Raw genomic sequence first — 23,558 nt, forward strand, 5'->3', positions numbered from 1 at the left:
TTGGTCTTCTTTCGTTGTTATTTGTCCCTCTGAGGTTCTGGTTTTAGGATTCCTTGTAGTATTTTTTGGAGTGGGGGTTTATTCGTAATGAAATTCCGGAGTTTCTCTTTGTCTGGGAAGGTCCATATTCTTTCTTCAAAGAGGAAGGAGAGCTTTGCGGGATAGAGTATTCTTGGTTGGCATCTGTTTTCTTGGAGTCTGTTGACTATGTCCCTCCACTCTCTCCTTGCCCGTAGTGTTTCTTCGGAGAAGTCTGATGTCAGCCTGATTGGTTTTCCTTTGAATGTTATCTGTTTCTTCCCTCTTGCCAGCTTCATTATTTTTTCCTTGTCCTGGATTCTTGGGAGCTTTACTATTATGTGTCTTGCTGTGTTTTTCCTTTCGTCGTGGAAGTTTGGTGTTCTTCTTGCTTCTTGTATATCAATTTTCAGCTCCTTCTTCACATTTGGGAAGTTCTCTTCAATTATCTCTTTGAATATTTTCTCTGTTCCTACATCTCTCTCCTCTCCTTCTGGTATTCCTATAACTCTTATATTTCCTTTCCTCATGGAGTCAGATAGTTCCCGAAGTCTTTCTTCGTTCTTTTTCCTTCGTACTTCTCTTTCCTTTTCTGTTTTGGTTCTTTTTATTTCTGTGTCTTCAAGATTACTTATTCGTTCTTCCATTTCATCTATTCTGCTTTCATTGCTTTTCCCAGAATTCTTTAGTTCTTCCATTAATTCTTTGATCTCCTGCATTTCTTTTACTTCCCTCTTTAGGGACTCAATTTCTTTCTTCTGACCATTGTTTTCCCTCTCTAGGGACTCAATTGCATTCTTCTGATCGTTGATTATTTTTCCCTTATCATTGTTTTCCTTTATGACTTCTGTCAGTTTTTTAATCACGGCAATTTTAAATTCTCTTTCTGGAAGGCTCAGAAATTCTTCCAAGTTATTGTCGTTGCAATCTGGGGGCTGGCTTTCTTTTTGTGGTGTGCTTTTTCTCTGGAGAGTTGCTAGGTTGCGTGTGGTTCTTCTCCTCCCTACTGTCTGTTTTCTAATTTGCCGTATGTGTTGGGACACTGTGTTGTTGGGACTGGCCGGCATCTTGGGTGGGCTTCTCTGTTCCCCTCTGGTTCTTCCAGGAGTCATCTGTCAGTTTCAAGCAGCCTTTACTGGAGAAAGGTCCCTGTTCTAAAATGCCGATGTGGGGACACACTCCCCTGTGCGCCTGGTCTGCCCCGGTGGTGGGTTCCTGCTCCCCTCTGGGCTTGGACTGCAGGCCAGAGGGGGTCTGGCGTGGGCGAACTTCCCCCGCTCACCTCTGGCTCCTGAGGAAGCCTTCTGCAGGTAGTCTTTACTGAAGAAATGTCCCTGTTCTAAAATGGTGATGTGGGACACACTCCCTGCGCTTCTGGTCTCAGGCACACTCTTCTGCGCGCCTGGTCTGCCCCGGCTGTGGGTGCTCGCTCTCCCTGTGGGCTCAGACTACTTGTTCAGAAGGGGCCCGGTGTGGGCTAACTCCCCAGCTGGCCACTAGCTCCTTCAGTAGCCTGTGCTGGGGTCAAGTCGCTAGGTGGCACCAGAGATCTCTCCTAGAGCCCTTGGGGAGCTGATTTTCCACCCCGTGGGACAGGGAGCAGAGCGGGGATGGTAGGGTACACCTCAACGGCTTTGGGGTGCTGTGTCTGCCTTGTGCCCCACCGTCGTGGGGAACCCACGCCCCTAATTTCGTGCCCCGGGTCTCAGTTCCAAAGCCCTCAGTTCCAGGACGCGGGCTGTAGCCCAGATCAGTGGCGTGGGAATGGCGCCTTTTGAATCCCGCTCCCCTGCCTGGGCGCCTTGTTCCTGCTCACTCAGGGAGGGCCTCCGCCCGGGTCTCAGTTCCAAAGCCCTCAGTTCCAGGACGCGGGCTGTAGCCCAGATCAGTGGAGCTGGAATGGCGCCTTTTGAATCCCGCTCCCCTGCCTGGGCGCCTTGTTCCTGCTCACTCAGGGAGGGCCTCCGCCCGGGTCTCAGTTCCAAAGCCCTCAGTTCCAGGACGCGGGCTGTAGCCCAGATCAGTGGCGCGGGAATGGCGCCTTTTCAATCCCGCTCCCCTGCCTGGGCGCCTTGTTCCTGCTCACTCAGGGAGGGCCTCCGCCCGGGTCTCAGTTCCAAAGCCCTCAGTTCCAGGACATGGGCTGTAGCCCAGATCAGTGGCGCGGGAATGGCGCCTTTTGAATCCCGCTCCCCTGCCTGGGCGCCTGGTTCCTGCTCACTCAGGGAGGGCCTCCGCCGTCTCCCCGCAAGCCTAGGTCGCAGGCGCAGGGCCCTGGGCAGCTGCAATCCGAGCGCCGCTTTCGCGCAAGCTTACCTGGCGGCCGGGGCTGTGTGCTGGTGCTGGTCTCCTCCTGGTGGGCGGGGCTCTCTTTAATGGCGCCTGGAGCTCACCTCCGCGGCGGATCCTGCAGGGTTCGCCTCAGCTCCCGTTCACGGGGTGTGGTGGCTGAAATAGTTCCTTTCCACTCACAGTCCCGCTTGCTGCATCCGTTTTTCTTGTTGGGCGTTTTGGTTTGTTGTTTCCCTCGTCTCTGCCGGTGGGAGAGTGCCGCCTCTGTGGGCGGGGGAGGGGAGCAGGGTTCTGCGCTTCCCTCCCTTCTCGTCCTCTTTTATGGTAACTTTCTTCTTCGGGCAGTTTGCTGGAGTCGTCCGTTTATCTTCCGCGTCCCAGTTCTCACTGGGACCTGCCGCTTTTCCTCCCTATTAACTTTTTTTAATGGGAGATCTTACTCGCAGCGTCTCCTCCCGCCATGTTGCTCCGCCCCCCTCTTGCGCGTTGATTTTGTATCCTGCCACTTTACTGAACTGATTGATGAATTGAATTAGTTTTTCTGTGGAGTTTTTGGGGTCTCTATGTATATTATCACATCATCTGCAAATAGTGATAGTTTGACTTCTTCTTTTCCTATTTGGATTCCTTGTATGTCTTTCTCTTGTCTTATTGCTCTGGCTAGGACTTCCAGTATTATATTGAAAAGCAGTGGTAAGAGTGGACATCCTTGTCTTGTTCCAGATCTTAATGGAAATGCTTTCAGCTTTTCACCATTGAGAATGATACTGGCTGTTCGCTTGTCATAGATGGCCTTTATGATGTTGAGGTATGTTCCTTGTATCCCAAGAATTTCAAGGGCTTTTTATCATGAATGGGTGTTGCACTTTGTGGAAAGCTTTTTCGGCATCTATTATCATATGGTTTTTATATTTTTGTTGATGTGTTGGATAACGTTGATTGATTTTTGGATGTTGAACCATCCTTGTGTCCCTGGAATGAATCCTACTTGGTCGTGGTGAATTATCCTATGGATACATTGTTGGATTCTGGTAGCTAAAATTTTATTGAGGATTTTTGCATCAGTGTTCATTAGGGAGGTTGGCCTGTAGTTTTCCTTTTTTGTGTTGTCCTTGTTCGGTTTTGGTATTAGTGTAATGCTGGCTTCATAGAATGTGTTTGGTATTGTCCCTTCCTTCTCAGTTTTTTGGAAGAGTTTGTGAAGGATAGGCACTAATTCGTTTCTGAACCTTTGGTAGAATTCATTTGTAAATCCATCAGATCCTGGGCTTTTGTTTTTGGGGAGGTTTTTGATTACCATTTCAATTTCGCTGCTTGTAATTGGTCTGTTTAGGTGTTCTATTTCTTCTTTATCTAGCTTTGGGTGATTGTAGAGTTGTAGGAATTTGTCCATCTCCTCTAGATTGTTGAACTTGTTTCCATATAACTGTTCATAGTAGTTACTGATTATTCTTTTGATTTCTGCTGTGTCTGTTGTGATTTATCCTCTTTCATTTATGATCCTTTTTTTTTTTTGTGCTTTCTCCCTTTTTTCCTTTGTGAGCCTGGCTAGGGGTTTGTCTATTTCATTGATTTTTTCGTAGAACCAGCTCTTGGTTTCATTGATCTTTCGGATTGTTTTTTTAGTTTCAGTTTCATTTATTTCTGCTTTGGTTTTTATTATTTCTCTTCTTCTACTGTTTTGGGGTTTTTTTGTTGTTCTTTTTCTAGATCTTTGAGCTTCGAGATTAGGTTGTTTCTTTGAGTTCTTTCTTGTTTCTTGATGTGAACATCTATTGCTATATATTTTTCTCTTATTACTGCTTTTGCTGCATCCCATACATTTAGGAAATTGGTGTCTTCCTTGTCATTCAATTCAAAGAATTTTTTTAATTTCTTCTTTGATCTCCTCGTTAGTCCAGTGGTCTTCCAGTGGTGTGTATTTTAATCTCCATGAGGTAGGAGAGTTCCTTGCCTTCTTTTTATGGTTTATTTCTAGTTTGATTCCTTCATGGTCAGAAAAGATGGTTGGTATGATTTCAGTCTTGGTGTATCTGTTGATGTTTGTCTTGTGTCCCAGTATGTGATCAATCCTGGAGAATGATCCATGTGCGCTTGAGAAAAATGTGTACTCCATTTTTTTGGGGTTTAGTGTTCTATAGATATCTGTTAAGCCCAAGCGCTCTAGGTCCATATTTAGAGCTTTAGTGTCTTTACTTTTTTTTTTGTCTCAATGATCTATCCATTGTTGATAGTGGTGTGTTGAAGTCTCCCACTATGTATGTGTTTTCTCTGATGTCTGTTTTCAGAGATGACAATAGTTGTCTGATATATTTTGGTGCTCCTTCATTTGGTGAGTATATGTTAATGAGTGTTATTTCTTCTTGAAGTATTGTCCACTTGATCATAATGCAGTGACCGTTAGGGTTTCTTTTTATGTTTTTGAGTTTGAAATCTGTTTTATCTGATATAAGTATAGCTGTTCCTGCTTTCTTTTTTGGTCCATTTGCTTGTAGGATTGTTTTCCATCCTTTAACTTTGAGTCTATTTTTATCTTTTGTAGCTAAATGTGTTTCCTGCAGACAGCAAAAGGTTGGGTTTTGTCTCTGAATCCAGCCTGCGACTCTGTGTCGTTTTATTGAAGAGTTTAGTCCATTTAGAATTAATATTGATATGTTAGCATCTGTATTTGCCGTTGTGTTTGTCTTTCCTTTGATTTTATTTATTTATTCTTTTAATAACTTTTTTTTGGGGGGGGCCTTCTTTCATTGTTATTCGTTCCTCTGAGGTTCTGTCTTTAGGACTCCTTGTAGTAATTTTTGGAGTGGGGGTTTAGTCGTAATGAAATTCCAGAGTTTCTGTTTGTCTGGGAAGGTCCTTATTCTTTTTTCATAGAGAAAGGAAAGCTTTGCAGGATAGAGTATTCTTGGTTGGCATCTGCTTTCTTGGAGTCTGTTGACTATGTCCCTCCACTCTCTCCTTGCCCGTAGTGTTTCTTCAGAGAAGTCTGATGTCAGCCTGATTGGTTTTCCTTTGAATGTTATCTGTTTCTTCCCTCTTGTCAGCTTCATTATTTTTTCCTTGTTCTGGATTCTTGGGAGCTTTACTATTATGTGTCTTGCTGTATTTTTCCTTTCATTGTGGAAGTTTGGTGTTCTTCTTGCTTCTTGTATATCAATTTTCAGCTCCTTCTTCACGTTTGGGAAGTTCTCTTCAATTATCTCCTTGAATATTTTCTCTGTTCCTACATCTCTCTCCTCTCCTTCTGGTATTCCTATAACTCTTATATTTCCTTTCTTCATGGAGTCAGGTAGTTCCTGAAGTCTTTCTTCGGTCTTTTTCCTTCTTACTTCTCTTTCCTTTTCTGTTTTGGTTCTTTTTATTTCTGTGTCTTCAAGAGTACTTATTCATTCTTCCATTTTATGTATTCTGCTTTCATTGCTTTTCCCAGAGTTCTTTAGTTCCTCTGTTAATTCTTTGATCTCCTGCATTTCTTTTACTTCCCTCTTTAGGGACTCAATTTCATTCTTCTGATTGTTGATTTATTTTTCCCTTATCATTGTTTTCCTTTATGACTTCTGTCAGTTTTTTAATCATGGCAATTTTAAATTCTCTTTCTGGAAGGCTCAGAAGTTCTTCCAAGTTACTGTCATTGCAATCTGGGGGTTGGGTTTCTTGTGGTGTGCTTTTTTCCTGAGGAGTTGCTAGGTTGCATGTGGTTCTTCTACGCCCTACTGTCTGTTTTCTAATTTGTCGTATGCATTGGGACACTGTGTTGCTGGGACTGGCCGGCATCTTGGGTGAACTTCTCCACTCCCCTCTGGCTCCTCCTGGAGCCATCTGTCAGTTTCAAGCAGTCTTTACTGAAGAAAAGTCCCTGTTCTAAAATGCCGATGCAGGGACACACTCCCCTTGCGCCCGGTCTGCCCCGGCGGTGGGTTCCCGCTCCCCCTCTGGGCTTGGACTGCTGGTCAGAAGGGGCCTGGCATGTGCGAACTTCCCAGCTCACCACTGGCTCCTCTGGGAGCCTTTTGCTTGTTTCAAGCAGTCTTTACTGAAGAAAGGTCCCTGTTCTATGGGGTGTAGGTGTTTCTTTTTTTTTCCTGGTCGCTAGGTGGCGCCAGAGATCTCTCCTAGTGTCCTTGGAGAGCTGTTTTTTTCACCCCGTGGGACGGGGAAAAGAGTGGGAGTGGTGGGGAAAGCCTCAACGGCTTTGGGGGGCTGTGTCTGCCTTGTGCCCTACCGTCGTGGGGAACCCACGCCCCGAATTTCGTGCCCCGGGTCTCAGTTCCAAAGCCCTCAGCTACAGGACGCGGCCTGTAGCCCAGTTCAGTGTCTGCAGAAATGGCACCTTTTGCACCCCGCTCCCAAGTCCGGGCACCTGGTTTCTGATTACTCAGTGAGGGACATTCACCTCAGTGAGGGCCCTGCGCGTCTCCCCACAAGCCTAGGTCGCAGGTGTGGGGCCCTGGGCAGCCGCGATCCGCGTTTGCTTTTCAAGCGCGCCGCTTTTCCTCACTAGCTTACCGGCTGGCCTGGGGCTGTCTGTAGGTCTCCGGGAGTCTTTGTTTTTCTCTAATGGCGCCTGGAGCAGTTCGCTCACCTCTGCAGCAAATCCTGCAGGGTTCTCCACAGGTCCAGTTCACGGGGTGTGGTGGCTGAAATAGTTCCTTTCCACTCACAGTCCTGCTTAATGCATAGTTTGCTCTTGTTGGTTGTTTTAATTTTTTTTTTTTGTTTTTTTCCTCTTTTCTGTTGGTCGGAGAGTGCCAACTTTGTGGGTGGGGGAGGGTAGCAGGGTTCTAAGCTTTCCTCCCTTCTAGTCCTCTTTTATGGCAACTTTCTTCTTCGGGTAGTTTGCTGGATTCATCCATTTATCTTCCGTGTCCCTGTTCTCACTGGGACCTGCTGCTTTTCCTCCCTATTAGCTTTTTTTTTAATGGGAGATCTTACTCGCAGCATTTCCTCACCGCCATGTTGATCCACCCCCTCCCCTACAAGCCTCCCCTACAAGCCTATGTTTTAATGGTATAGTCACACCAGAAAAAAAGTTATTTCCAATGACTTAAAAATGTAGTATTTTTTTAAGATTTTTTAAATTTTTATTTTCTATTTTTTTAATTAATTTAAAATTTTTTTTACATCATTGTTCATTTTTAAACAATATTTGCTTCCCCCGCAACACACACATACACACACACATTGTATTAGGTTTAGAATCTGCTTTTCAAAATTAATGCAGAACAACCCAAGTCCTATGTTAAAATTTAAGTCTTTAATGAAAAGTCTAATTTAATAAGTCATTTCTGTTGTTAATCACTTAATTGTTTTTCCTTTCCACTATAATATCAGATGATGGATTATACAGCTGTTGACACGTCAGATGTAATATAAAATATCATGAAATAGCAAGTAAATATTTTAGACTCTCAGTTAGTTAATAAATAGTAAGTATCGGTTACCTGTGTTCTGTAGAGCAAGATTGCTTTTCACAAAGACTATGTAAACTTTCACTGATAAGTAAAAATGTTCCTGTTTCTATCAATTTTTAGGACTAATTTGACAGATTTTAAAAATAAGATTCCAAATGAATAGATATTTACTTTGTGGTGAAATTTACTTCATATTTCATATTTTTTAGCTGATTATGTATACTCTGAATTTTATCTTCTGAACATCTGTTCATTTTTCTGTTGACATCTTATTTTTTAAAAGTACCTGAATGATTCTTTTGTATTTATTTATTTTTAGTCAGATATCATTGATATATTACAGTTTTAGGTATACAGCTGAATGATAAGATACTTATATAGATTTTGAAATGATCATATTAATGCTAGTTAACATGTCACCATATATAGTTAAAAAAATGCTTATTTTTGTTTTGGTGATAAGGAATTTTATCTTAGCAACCTTCAAGTATGCAATACATTATTATGAACTATTGTTCCCAATGGCATGTGCTATATCCTCTTCACTTATTTTATAACTGGAAATTTCTACCTTTTGACTTTCTTCACCTTTTTGTTGTCCCCACACCACCTCTGTCAACCACGTGTGTGCTCATAGTGTCTTTGAACTTGGTTTTTAATTTTGTTGTTATTTGTTTTAGATTCCACTTATGCATATTTATCTTTCACTATCCAATTTATTTTACTTAGCATAATGCCTTCAAGGTCATCCACATTGATGCATGGCAAGATTTCACCCCTTTTTATGGATGAATAATATTTCTAGTATTTCAAATTAGTCTTTCAGACTCATATTCTGGTTTCTTTTCTTTTCTTTTCTTTTCTTTTCTTTTCTTTTCTTTTCTTTTCTTTTCTTTTCTTTTCTTTTCTTTTCTTTTCTTTTCTTTTCTTTTCTTTTCTTTTCTCCCCTCTTCTCCCCTCTTCTCCCCTCCCCTCCCCTCCCCTCCCTCCCCTCCCCTCCCCTCCCCTCCCCTCCCCTCCCCTCCCCTCCCCTCCCCTCCCCTCCCCTCCCCTCCCCTCCCCTCCCCTCCTCGTTGCTTTTACACTTTGAATGCCTCTCTATCCCATCCAAGATCTGGTGTTTACCATTATAACCAGCATTGCAAAATCAAATTAATGTTCCCAATTCTTTACTTTAGGATTATATTTTCAGATCTAAGAAATGGACTTTCACTTTTTCTTTTGAGATTTCTCAATTGCTTATGAAAGTGATTTCTGCTCCAAAGCCATATATGAAATACAAAGTGAATTTAGAAGTGAAGATATACAATACCATCAAACTGATTATACATTTTTCTTTTAGACTGGGAAATGAAGAGCAACAGCCTGAGGTTCCAATTCTTTACCATGATGTTACATCCCTTTTGCTCATCCAGATCTTAATGATGCCACAACCCTTACGCAAAGGTATATCTTTATAATTCAGATTTTTAGATTATAAAGTATATTTAGTGAATGTTACAAAAATTGTGGGAACAAATTTAACATTCTATCTGTTGGATTGATGCTACTGACATTACATTCAAACAGTTGAAAATGTTTTGAAGTAAGTAGTTCTATTATTAGTAAATAGTTACCAAATGTCTAAAGAAGATGACAGTGAAATAAAGTTTTTTATTTTTCTTTTGATTCTAGTCTTGTCAGATTTTTAGTCTGTAATAAGGTAAGAACATAGGTAAATCACTCTAAAAAACTTTGTTAAAAGAAAGAGTACAAAATATGAAAATAAAGCAAACTATCAACTTTAATGCCTTTACCTTATCTACAAACTTACATTTTTTCATACAGTAGTAATCATTCATAGTTACTCAAAATTTGATATCTCGTATAGTTTTAAGTAGTGTTGACATCATAATACTGATTAACAGCATTGATATTATATTAGCAACATTTAAATTATTGCTCCATAGTCATTATAGTTTTTGTTTAAAGATATTTAAAATATTCTATCAAATAGTTAACCATTCTTGTTCGATAGAAAACTAGGTTTTTGTGCTATTATCAGTTATACAGGGAGGGAGGGAGGAAGACAAAAATAAATAAATTGGTCCACCAAACAATACCTACAAATAATGATAATACTTTAAGGTTTGGTTACTAACAGTATTAATAAGTTTTAAATAAATATTTTCCTAAATTTATCCTAATCAATTAATCAACCCCTAGTGAACCCCCAAGAATAGACCACATGTTGGGTCATAAAACAAGTGTCAATAAATTCATGATGATTGAAAGTATTGTATCAAATATCTTCTCTAGTCATATTTGTATCAAACTAGAAATCAGCCACAAAAATAAAGCAGAAAAAAAAATCTCTATTATGTGGAGAATGTTCAGCATACTGCTGAATAACTTGCGTTAATGAGGAAAGAAGAAATTAAAAAATACCTAGAGATGAATGAAAATGAAGTCATGAACTACCAGAACCTATGGGATACAGCAAAAAAGTTATAAAATCAATTTAGAAAAATCAAGTGCATTCCTATATACAATGACCTAGAAGAGAAGGAAACCCAGAAAACCATCCCATTTATAATTGCATCAAAAATAATTAAGTATCTTACAGCATTGAGTTTGGCTGTATAGAGAAGAATCCCTAAATAACAATGTAACCTTTATTAAGACATAAGTTTGTTTTTATTCATGTAGAAAGAAGTCTGAAGATAGAAGGGATAGTTCTACTTAAGAGCAGCATGTTCCTTATGGTGTGACTTTGATCTTTGTTCCAAGGTATTTGTTAGACTTCCAGCCATCATGGTCTTGTTTAAGTCAGCAGAATGGATAGCTGAGGAGAAAACTTCACCCTCTCTTTTAAGAAAAGAGTGGAGAATAGCTGAGGAGGAAACTTCACCCTTACCGAATTTATATTTCTTTGACTAAAATTATATTTATATCTCTTTGAACCTCGCAGATTTAAAATATAAAATCATCTTTTTTAGGAAGGGTCAGTTGCTCAGGATTGGATCATGTTGCTCTTTTTTCTCACCTCTGTCATTGAGTTGCTTTATGATTCTGTCAGTTGTTCTTTATAGAAGAGAGACTTCAGGATTTCCTGGAATATCTGGTATTGGTGATTATAGATATCATCAGCTTCTAGGATTCCATGAGCAGGGCCCATGAAAAAGATAGAAGGGTACCCATTATTTCTCATTATTTTACTCAAGGCAATATCTCAGTTTTGCTCTTTTAAAACCAAGACTTTAAAAACAAATTATTTATTTTAGAATACCTTAGACATATACAACAGTAAAGATCAGAGTTTAATGAACCTTCACCTAGTCCATCCTCCCTCCCACACTGGGTTGTTTCATCCTCCCTCCCACTCTGGGTTATTTTAAAACAAATCCCATATTTCATATCATTTAAAAAAATTTTAATACATTTTTTTAAAAAAGATTTATTTATTTATACAAGTACTGGGGTACAGGCCAGAGGCATGGGAGGGTGAAAGAATTCATCAGAGACAGAGCAGGGAGCAGAATAGGCAGAATGACCAAAATACACTGCTGAGGGGAGCAGCGGGCGCGTGACAGGAGAGTTCTGCTGTTCATGTGGGAATCTCCCTAGCTGGCTGGGAATCGAACCTGTGCTGCAGCGACTGTGGACAGCTTCATAGCACTGTGCTCAACTCGCTGCGCCACCAGGGAGGCCCTTCATATTATTTTATCCATATTGTCATTAGTGTGTATCTCTAAAAAATATTCTTTCAATAAACATGCCCACAACACTTAACCCATTTAAAATGGATTATTTGGCAATAATATTATATATCCAGTCAATGTCCAGATTTTTATAGTTGCTGCTTGTGATTTCTTACATTTGGTTGGCTTGACTGGTGACACAAACATGGTCTACACAGTCTACACATTGAATTTGCTTGGTATTTCTGTTTATAAATCTGTGTGTTTCATCCCTCCATCACCCCCTTCCCCCTTCCTCCACCCCTTTACATTTTATTTGTTGAGGAATCTGAATCTTTTGTCTGCTAATTGCATCCCCAAAATATTGTTTGATCCTACAACTTGACAGTTAAATCTAGACACCTGGATTCAGTTTCTTATTTCTTTTACTTTGACAAAAATACTTCATAAATGCTATTGTGTACTTTCATCAGGACATAATTGTCTCTCTTTTGGTAACATTGGAAACAATTAAGAGTTGCCTAAATTTATTTATTTTTTAAAGATTATTTATTTATTTATACAAGCACTGGGTACAGTCAGAAGCATGGGAGGGTGAGAGAATTCACTGGAGCCAGAGGGGAAAGCAGGCAGACTGACGAAATACACTGCTAAGGGGAGCAGCGGGTGTGGCAGGAGAGGTATGTGCGCTATGTGGGACCCTTGCCCAGCGGCCGGGGATCAAACTGGCACTGCAGAGGTTGTGGGCAGCCTCTCAACCCAGTGCTCAACTGCTGCGCCACCCGGGAGGCCCTGCCTAAATTTATTTTTTAATTATTTCATTTATTAGGTGAAATTCTCTTAAAGACATTTTAAGACATGTCTTTAAGACATGTCTCTTAAAGACATCAGGTATTTGTCAACTATAGAGTTGATATAGGAAAGGCAGCTTCAATGCTTGAGTTTTTAATTTTATCAGTTTTGCAAAAATGAATGTTTTTTTAAACATCCTCCAAAGATTGCTTTTTTGTTTTTTAGTATTACTAATTCATGAATTTTAACACATTTGATGTCTTTCAGCCCCAGAGTGGGATATAAATAACCACTTAAACACTTGTGTTTGGTTTGTGTTAATATCCTATGAATAGGACCTCAGAAGTCTTTGATAGTTTCTTCAGATTAACTCCTTTTTTTTCCTTAAAGATTTATTTATTCATGCATACAAGAGCTGGGGGTGTAGGACAGAGGTGCGGAGAGGTGAGAGGATTCACCAGAGACAGAGTGGGGAGCAGAACAGGCAAATCTACTGAAATATATTGCCGAGGGGAGAAGTGGGCCGGACAGGAGAGGTCTACTGTGCCATGTGGGTTAGCTTCCTGGCTGGGGATTGAACTCATGCTGCAGTGGCTGACCATAGCTTCACAGTGCTGAGACTAAACCCTTGCACCACCCGGGAGGCCCAGATCACCTCTTTTTGATCTACAATTTAAGAGTTCATTAGTGGGCTTCAAAGATTCTGTAAGTCTCTGAAAATGATAAGAAAAATTTTTGCATGTATATTTGCACTTTTTTCCTAAAAAGTGCAATAGCTCTTAGCAGATTTTTAAAAGGCTTTTGGTACCAAAAGTTTTTAGACATTCTGAGGATTCTGACCACAGGCAAATATACTAGACCTCTTTTTTACAAGCAGTTCTCTGTATGATCAAATCACTTTTCAGTGGGTCCTTCCTATGAAAAATAAATCACTTTCAGCTTAATAGTCATATCATGATTGCCACCAACTAGACCATATCAGTGGGGCATTTATGGGTGGGGCATTTGAATAACTGTTAGCATATGAGCCAGTCATGGTGAATTTATCAGTTGACCATCTTTGGTAACACAGGTCTGTGGGTTTTGTTTTGTTTTGTTTTTAATATAGAAATGTTTTTTTCAGTCTTTATCCTTCCATACAATTAATTGTGTTGAATTGCATGAAAATATTGTGCTATACTGTAGACATGGAGAAAATTTGAATTAACTTGAACAAGAATTTAAAAAAGCATGATGATGGTATAAAAGTTAGTGAATTGGTATGAGAATTTGGTTTTAGCAAACTGTAATTATAATTTTATTTATTTATTTTTAAAGATTTATTTTTATTTTTGCATACAAGAGCTGGGGTACAGGCCAGAGGTGTGGGGAGGGGGGATCGATGAGAGGATTCACCAGAGACAGAGTGAGGAACGGAACAGGCAGACGACTGAAATACACTGCTGAAGGGAGCAGTGGGTGAGTCAGGAGAGGTCTGCTGCGCCATGTGGGTTGTTCCTTGGCTGGCCGGGGATTGAACTTGTGCTGCAGAGGCTGTGAATTGCTTCATAGTGCTGTGCTTAACCTCTTGCGCCACCAGGGAGGCCCCAAACTCTGTAATTTTAAGTAACTTTTTCCAATTTAAATTCTTATTTCATCCTTTCAGTGCCAATAAAAATGAAATTCTAAGTATTTTTGTTGTTTTAATATATAAATCAGTTTTATATAAACTTTGCTATGTGCTGAAATTTTCATATTATGCCATCTTAGAACAAATTATGAAATATCTATAGATATTAAATATAGATATTGTTGGGTTTACATTATGATATTTTCACTATATGATCTTGCCTGTAGAACTGATTTCAGAGTATCAAAGTGGGGGGTCTGTGCTAAATATTTTTTAATAAAGAATAGCAATGAAGAAATTGCTTTTGTGTAGTTGTAGAATCAAAAGTACATTGCAGTGGGATTAGAAATGAGATGGATGAGAGAACAGAGATGGTAGGCAAAGAGAAATGTCAATGAATGTGGGGAGAGAACAGAAATCATATGTAGATATAATTCAAAGGTTTTTTTAGTTGATTGTTTATAAGATACAGTCTTGAGCATGTTTAAATGTTTGTCATTTCTCCTTGTTCACTTAACAACTCTTTATGGTTCTTTACCTTACGTGTTTCATTCTCTTGGAAGACTTTCTCTTAGATGTCCCATTTCCCATAATAACTTGGCCATAGTTCTGTTTTACTACTTGTCTCATTGTCATAATAGTGTTTCTTTAATCTCTCTCTTGCTAGACTGTCATTTCCTCCAGGACTAGCACCATCATGTCTGTATCCCTAGTGCACAATATGCTCAGTAAATGTTTGTGAAATAGATGTGTTAAATATCCAATTGTCTTATTTTCTGGTAAATTGCTTTATTTTCTATTTTGAAATTCAAGAAAGCTTGAATTTGAATTCTTTGATTGAATCTTTATATCTTATATTGTGATTACTTCTATATATTAGTTCTTTGAGAATATTGGCAGTTTATTAGACCCAAAGCTCTATTGCTCTAAATTATACCCAAAGGAACAACATTAAACTACCTTATTAGTTGTTAGATGGACCTAGGATCGTTTTTCAGTTCTGTGTTGGTTAAGACAAAGAAAATCGTATTAAATTGTTTTGAGTTCTTCACTAATCAAATAGAAAATAGGCTTGAGTTTATCCCACAAAACCCATCACAAATTGTTTTCTGTTATAGGTTATGCTTTTTCAAAGAGAGCCAGAGCACGTATAGTTAGTAATTCAACCATAAAAGGGAAAATGAAGATTTGATGACTGAATGGATATGTGTAAAGCCTTCTATGGAATCAGTGGAATAGTGTATCCATTTGGAAAAAGAAAATTGTAATTTTTGAAAAAGAATAAAATATCTGATACCATCTTCAGATAATGTCTTGTTAACTTGTACAATTTTCACCTTAGGGTTTTATTATTTTATATATACTTACTTTGCCTAAAAGAAACTTTGAACATTTTGTATTACTTTAAAATAGTTTATGGAAAAGGAGCTCATATAAATCAAAATCCTGCTTGTCATCTTATTTATCACCTGCACCAAGCACCTGCATCTGTAGCTGAGCCGGTAAAGAAATGGATTTTTGTTGAATAACTTCATCTCCCCAGGAGATTATAGATTCCTTGGTTTACTCTTGCAAAACCTAACTGTTTTATAGAATGGGTGCAATTACATATTTAGTTGTCTGATTTTTTAAAATTTCTGATCAGGTTTTTTTGTTTTTTTTTTTTATAGAGGCATGCTTTATTTATTTGTTTGCTGGTTTGTTTGTTTGTTTTGTTTATACATGCACTGGGTACAGTCAGAAGCGCGGGAGGGTGAGAGAATTCACCAGAGCCAGAGCGGGGAGCAGAGCAGGCAGAAGGACCGAAGTACACTGCTGAGGGGAGCAGCGGGCGGCAGGAGAGGTCTGCACGCCATGTGGGACCCTCCTCTGGTGGCCGGGGAGCAGCCGGGGATCGAACCGGCGCCGCAGAGGCCGCGCGCAGTTTCGCAACCCAGCGCTCAACCGCTGCGCCACCGGGGAGGCCCTCTGATCAGGTTTTGATATCTTACCCACTGAAGAAAATCTAGTTTACTTGGATTCTGTTGGTATCATTGAGAGTGTAGCTAATGTCAGTAGCCTTTGACCTAGTTGTCCTTTTTTTGGGCTTTTATCTTAATATAAAAAATTAGGAACATGGACAAGTATTTACATATGATATTTGTTTAGAATATTTTAAGTTCATGAGTTATGTTTCAAATCTTTTAAGTGAAGAGTTACATGTAAATAACAAAATGATGGCTTCATCTTCTGAAATATTGTAATGAGGTAGACTATAAAGAGCTGTTTAGTGGTTAAAACCTCACACCTTAGAAGAGGAAATAAAGAATATAATTTTCATTTGTAGTTATATGGAAAATACTACTTTTTAAAGAGCCCAAGGCTACCATTTCTACATTACAAAAAATCTTTTATTGTGTGTTATTAGTAGGAGCAAGCTTTAGTTATTGAAGAGCCTTGAAAGTATCTTGTCTCTATATCCCAGCCCTTTTCATGTTACACAATAGCAACATGATGCTTAAAACCTGTGCTGTTGTTTACAAACTGTTTATGTATTGATTTTCCTTTGTTCATCCTCGGTGGTTTGATAGTGGATTTTTGCATTTTGGTGTTTTTTAACACATTGACTGAGGGTAATTCAATTATTTTTTTCCATTCAAAATTTTGATAATTCTATTCGAAGAGCTTTGCTTTCTATTACAGCATTGGAAGGTAGCCACCTGTTGACCTAAAAAGTGCCTCATCTGAGCGATTTCTTTCTTTTTTTTTTTTTTACTAAGTTGTTAAGACTTTGATTTCACATGTGGTAAGCATTCAGTAAATAAATATTTGTTCAATGAATGTGTGAGTGTGAAAGCATTAAGCTTTGATTTTAAACTGTAATTTAAGTATTTTAAAATAGTAAAGGCAGAGTGGCTTAAAACAGAAATTAGTACTTTGCAACAATGATAAATTAAAATTATGCTATAGTAGCTGTCATGTCTTTTAAAGGTACTACTTTTTTAATTAAAAATAATTTGTCGCTTACAATGAGATGAAGCTGTGTTTGAGTGGTGTTTTCAAGCAATGTAAGCAATCTTATCCTGGTTCAGATAATTTTTGTGCTTAGTGAACAATTCTTTAATTTTCATCATTCTATTAAAACAACTAAGTCATGAAATACTCCTTTTCTTGACTTTTATGATACTATCCTTTCCTGTTTCTCTTATCTTTTTCTGTTTCTTCTTTAAGTTCCTTTTCATTCACCTCCTTCCACTATTCTGAGTTGTTCCTTAGTTCCTGTCCCTTCATTTTCTTAATTCTGCCTTTCTCATAGCTTCAACCATATTTAACTTTTTTTTCCCCCATGACTCAAATCTTTAGCTACAGTTTAAAATCCTCTGGTGAGCTCCAGGCCTAAATTCCTACACCTGCCTCAGCCTCAACATATACAACATTAATTCATTTTCTTCTCATCCAAATTTGCTCTCTTCCTCTGTTTCCCATTTTGGTCAAAGTTACCAAGAAATTTACTGTTTATATATTTGAGACCTTTGAGAGGAAGAGTTTCTATCATGCCCAGAACTGATGATTAGCTCATTTTACCCACACTGTACAGATTGTTGGTTTATGCTGAACACTCTATTTTCCTCCTGGATTATAGGAAGGTATGTGCTAGGCAGAGGGTGCCAGAGAGAACGTATGACCTACCCCCTCAAAAATCCTTGGGCACTGAGTCTCTTCATGAGCTTCCTTGGTATATATATCACACATGCCACTATAATGCATCACTGTTGGATTTTAAGCATGTTTCTACTGGAAGAGGATTCGGGAAGTTTCTTGGGATTTCACTCAATGTACCTTCTCTTCTGCTGATTTTACTTTGTATACTTTTGCTATTGAAAAAAATCCTAAAACTATATGCTGAGCCTTTTGAGTTCCTAGTGAATCATCAAACCTGAAAGCATTTTTAGGTACGCCTGGCACAACGGTTTAGGCTGGAACCTATGTCTAAGCAAGGAAGGATGGAAGGAGTTAGCGTGGATCCCCAAACTTGTCTGTTCAAAGGGGTCCTGCCATCTTTGCACAAAGGCAAAGCAGACTGTTAGTATGAAAGAACTTTAATAGAATTAGTGTGCACAGAGAGAAGAAAGGATATTAGTTTTCCAGTAAAGTACCCCAAATTACCCATTCCTTTGTGAGCAAATGCCCAAGAAAATGGGGCCTGCCTGAAAGCAGGGCCACTGAGAACCAAAAACTTGCCACAAATCTAAGGCACTTTCTGACAGGGAACCATAGGAAGGGGATTCTAAAGCAGGTCCCAAAAAGTTGGGACAAAAGGAGAGATACCACATCAAGATGATGGCTGCCATTGTCATCCCCCAAGTGTCTCCCACCCATGTCTCTTCCAAGTGTTTCTACATGTCTCTTCCATGTGTCTGCTTCAATGCCTCCTTCCCAACAATACCAGGATGCAAGTTGGGCTTCAGGAACAAGAGCTCTATCTCTTCCTTTTGCCCTGAGCCCGCCTGTCTTCCATGTTATATAGCTTCACCTGGCTGCTCAGCACTGCCTATCATTAAGTGGGACAGGGTACATAGTACTTCCCTCCTTTATGGCGATACCTTCTTCAGTGGGCTGTTGAAACTAATGGAGAGAGATTTAAAAATCACAACTGACAGGATTTGGTGATTGTTCTAATGTGAGGAGAAGGGGGATTTACCAAGGTTTCACAACTGTTCCAAGGCCCATTTGCACTAGGGAAACAGCACACTTTTCATTGTGCTAAGTGCCTCTCATTTAGTATTCTGTGGACGAACAGTGATACTTTGTTTTAATAAATTCAGATCTGTTGAGTAGCACGTAGATAGATAGATATAGTAATCTCACTAATTATATATGTAATAATCTCATTTTATTGACTGAAGTGTTGAACAGAAACCAATTTCATATGCAAGAAAAGACATGTTTTTGAAATTATCTTTAGTGCAATATGTCCAGATTCCAAAAAAATAATGATCTTCTCTTTCTTTTGTAGACCATTTCACCTGCATTGTGAAGGTGCTTTTTACCCTGCTGTATACACAAGCTCTTGCAGCACTTTCAGTTAAATCTAACGAGGAAGATAGGTCAGCCTGGAAACACACGGGAGCACTCAAAAAGGTTAGTTTATCTTGTCTGAATTGTCAGTTAGTAGTTAGGTGAGTGAATGAAATTAGGTGTTTGAAAGGCTAGATGAGTTAATAACAGTATTTTAATAGAAAATTGAGCACCTTCAGACTAAAAAACTATAAAACATCTGCACAATGAGGCTTTCTGCATCTATCTCCAAATGCTGGCCTTTATTCCTTTAAATTTGGGCGGTTTATTTTGCTTTTGCTGTCCTTATAGAATTTGTGCAAACACAGCGAACAAGTAATACAATGTCTCCATACTTACCTGTTTTCCTTATCTGTCCTGTCATCTTTCCTTCAAGTTGTTCCTATCCCCAGTCATGACCTAAAGGTGGCTTTGACTTACCACTTCTGAATTTAAAAAGCCTAGTAGTAACCTTTTCTTAATTATACCACTTTTAATACTACTTTTTTCCCATGTTAGAATAGCTACATTTTTAATAAATTTAGGTCCTCATTAAGTTAAAATTATATCAACAAGAAAAAAGTTGGCCTCTGAACCTGAGTACTAGGCCAACCTCTTGCCACTAAATAGAGATATTACTTTTTTGATCAAGATATAAAGACCCTCTGAACCTCAGTTTTTTCAGAGGCAATGTTTTAAAACATATGACTCATAGGACCCCTTTATTTCTTAAATCCTGTTTTTCTAGAATCTCCAAATGTATTTTTGTCTTTTCCCTGAGTAACTTTTCCTCCCTGCTCATAGTTGATTCTCAAATACTTTTTTTGTCTTTCCTTTTTTCTAAAGACTCTTTCAAGTTCTCTGAATAGATGTTAATCTGATACCTGAATTGTTAATATTCAAATCAGCTACATTAGGTTTTTATGCTATGTCATTGTTTAAATGTTTCCTAATAAGTTGTGGAATCATGAAAATTTTCACATTTACAATTGTTCCTGATATATTTTTGACTCTAAATCTCTTCATCTGACTTTTTTGAAATGAGGCATTAACTACAAGGTAAGACAATTGTATAATGGAAGGAACATGGACTAATTTAGGTAGCTATTCTGTCAGTTTTCTTTCTTAATTTGATAATTGCTAGCTATTTTAACAAACAATAAAGCACTTTAAATGAGGCAGATTATTCGAATATAAACTGGAGTTTATAACTATATAAATTGAGTTAATAAATGAAAATAAAAATTATGTTAATATGTAGGTTGGTGTGCCACACATTATTAGTTTCTCCTACAATAGATCTAAACATTTAGATATATTGCAGATTGTAAATAATAGCAGCAACTGTATTTATGAGTAATGAAATATCACTGAGACTTCTGTGTAGGTTTCTGCATCATTTCCTCCTTTTTAACTTAATTTTTTTCAATTCCAAAGATTTATACTAAAGACCATCTCTTCTTAAATGATACTTTTCTCCTTTTAAAAGTTTTCTGTCTTTACTTCTTCTCCCTTCCTATCACCCTCTTTCTTCTTTTCTTTTTCACTCACTCTTTTCATCTTTATAAGTCCATATACTTAGGTATGATAATGCCAATGAAAGCAAATTTTGGCTAGATGTCTTCTGGTTAGGGCAATAAAACTATAGGTACTATGTATTTTTTTAAGTGCTGTTAGAGTTTATTTATAAAAAGGTTTAGTTGTGCTGGAAAAATCATCAGTATAGTTAGTATAAATTATGTGCTTTTGGTTAGTGCAACTTCTGTTAAGAGTCTTTATAATTAGGATTTCTTAACCTTGGATCCTTTTTGTTTTTTGTTTTTTTTTTTAAAGATTTTATTTGTTTATTTATAGAAGCATTGGGTACAGTCAGAAGCGTGGGATGGTGAGAGAATTCACCAGAGCCTTAGTGGGGAGCAGAACAGGCAGACTGATGAAGTACACTGCTGAGGGGAGCAGAAGGCATGGCATGAGAAGTCTGCTCGCCATGTGGGACCCTCACAGGTGGCTGGGGATCAAATCAGCACTGCAGAGGCTGCGGGCAGCTTCACAGCCCTGTGCTCAACCACTGCACCGCTGGGGAGACCCACCTTGGGTCCTTTTTGTTTTGATTTTATTAGAGAGCAGTAAAGGACAGTTACTTCTAGCATACCCTCAAAGGACCTGTCATCCCCCAAAAGTTTAAGAAGCTCTAAAATTTAGGGCCTCCTTGGTGGTGCAAGTGGTTAAGACGCAACCTATGAAGCTGTCCGCAGCCTCTGCAGCACGAGTTCCATCCCTGGCCAGGGAGCTACCCACATGGCGCAGCAGACTTCCCCTGACTTACCCGCTGCTCCCCTCAGCAGTGTATCTCAGTCAATCTGCCGGATCTGTTACCCGCTCTGTCTCTGGTGAATCCTCTCACCCCCCACACCTATGGTATGTACCCCAGTTTTTGTATGCATGAACAAATAAATCTGTTTTTTTTAAAAAAGACTCTCTAAAATTTAGACAGAGCACCTACCCAGGACATCTGATGAGTTGCTCAATTCTTGATCTTTTTATTTGTTTAATCATGTACCTTTTAGTGATGGGAGAACTAAGGTTATCACTCCTGAGGGGGTAGAAATCATATATTGTCCAAAAATTAACAATGATGTAAGAAAAAAGTGCTTCATTTATTAAAAAAAAAATTCACATACTTTTAACACCTTCCCCTAGACGCTTTGAATCTTGAGTCTCTGTCTTTCATTCATGGACTGAGAAATTTTCTTCATAACTTTTCTGAGCATACTTTGTTTATTCAAAGATTGCCTATATAAAATATGCTTTCTAAGATGACTTATGTATGAAATTAGATTATGTTCTTATTTAATAGTTCACTGGTGGGAAAATTCTCAATACAAAGCAGTGAATCCTGCAGAAATGTTTAAGATGTATTTGATGATAATAATTTAAAAGCTAATTATCACTCAGTAACTTACTAGGGTGATCTAAACATCATTGTTTACATTGGAGTGTTTTTTTCCCCATTAGTTGGAAAGTATTATTTCTTGAAATAGTTTTCTGTTATATTCTGTAAGTCTTTTATTCAAAAGATTACAGTGAATTTAGGCAACTTTTAGATTGAAATGTTATTTTTAAACCTAAATATATCACATTAACAGCTACTCTGATTAGATCACTTCAAAAACCATGTTACTGTTTTGATATTCAGTGGAATATTCTTATTAGTTATATGTAAACTGTAGGTCATGATATTTGGCAAATGATCATCCTCTTGATTAATTAGGCAAGTGTTGAGGTCATTACATGATGTAAGGACACTCTTGTTTTATAGTTTAGAATCATGACTTGGTACACTACCTGACTTATTTAACATGGCAGAAAGGAGGGAGTAATTTAAAGATAATGCAAAGAATTGATTATCAGAAGAGACACACCCAGGCAGGTTCCAAGGCCAAGAATTCCAACATCACCACAATGATACCAGCATACTAAATACTAAGATTTTTATTATGCTAGGAAGGGATATTGCTAAATGCAAAGCACTGTTCCTGACATTTTGGAATTTACAGTCTAGTTGAAGAGAGCATATGACTGAGAGATTGAGGGACAGTAGAAAAGCTGTCTATCATAAGGTAAACTCGGTGGTTCAAACTATCAGTGCCTTAAAAATACAAAATAAAATTATAGTTCGTAGTGCTTATCAATTCTTATATTTTACTGTTTGGAAAGTATAGTTAATCAGTAGAATAAAGATACCATACCAAAGTTGTTACTTTATTTTAAAAAAAAAAAGATTTATTTATTTATGCATATAAGAACTGGGGTATACGCCAGAGGTGTGGGGGATGAGAGGATTCATCAGAGACAGAGTGGGGAACAGAATAGGCGGATCTACTGAAATACGCTGCTTAGGGGAGCAGCCAGTGAGTCAGGAGAGGTCTGCTGCGCCATGCGGGTAGCTCCCTGGGCGGGGATCCAACTTGTGCTGCAGTGGCCGTGGATAGCATCATAGGTTGCATCTTAACCCCTTGCGCCACCAGGGCGGCCCCCAAAGTTGTTACTTTATCTCAGATTATACTTTATTGTAATTTGCAACAACTTCTAATATCAGTAAATATAAAAAGAACATATTGGTGGGTAGGACAAGAGGGGATGTTCCTATAAACCTTACTAATTTGAGAAGTACTTCTTTCTCAAGCACTCCACCCATTTCTTCCAGCCTTTTGCTACTCTTTACCCTACTTCTAATCTTACAGTTCAGGGAAAGGCAACTAGTGACAAGAGTCTACTAAGAGGCAAGCATGTGGCAGATAATAAATAATGGCAGGCAGGACACTGAGGGGAAGGATGAAAATAAGAGGGAGGTAAGGTTATCCCCTGCATAACACTTTCTTTGCATGCCATAGAAAGAGCATTATGTGTTATAAAGATCTTGCTGAGATAAATTTGAACTTTATAAATAACAGTTCTTTTCCCTTTCTTATAAAAAGCACTATAATAAAAACCTGATTTATTTGTAGACTGTTAGTTGATGTAATGATCTGCACATTCTGTAATAAATATATTGTCCTAATTTATTTTTACAATAAATTATATTAACAAATCCTACCCAAGGAATTTGAGGGAAATTGTAAAAAAAATGATTTGTGGGCCGTATTTTCTTCTATTTCATGCATATATGATTTGTACCACTACAATGAGTGAATATATAGTACCATCAGCTTTTTTCAC

At 38.5% G+C, this 23,558-nt stretch overlaps 1 protein-coding gene across 1 annotated transcript in view; it reads left to right on the plus strand.

Moving 5' to 3' along the window:
* Window positions 1–23,558, plus strand: part of UBR3 (ubiquitin protein ligase E3 component n-recognin 3) — a gene marked incomplete at both ends in the record, with an annotated part of 155,569 nt that overhangs the window by 124,970 nt on the left and 7,041 nt on the right. The window contains 2 exon segments of the mRNA XM_084249572.1: window positions 9,064–9,167; window positions 18,799–18,923. Of these exon segments, the coding sequence (XP_084105698.1) occupies window positions 9,064–9,167; window positions 18,799–18,923 (229 nt within the window).

This window comes from Talpa europaea (assembly GCF_964194135.1).
Source record: "Talpa europaea genome assembly, chromosome: 1".
Lineage (NCBI taxonomy): Eukaryota > Metazoa > Chordata > Mammalia > Eulipotyphla > Talpidae > Talpa > Talpa europaea.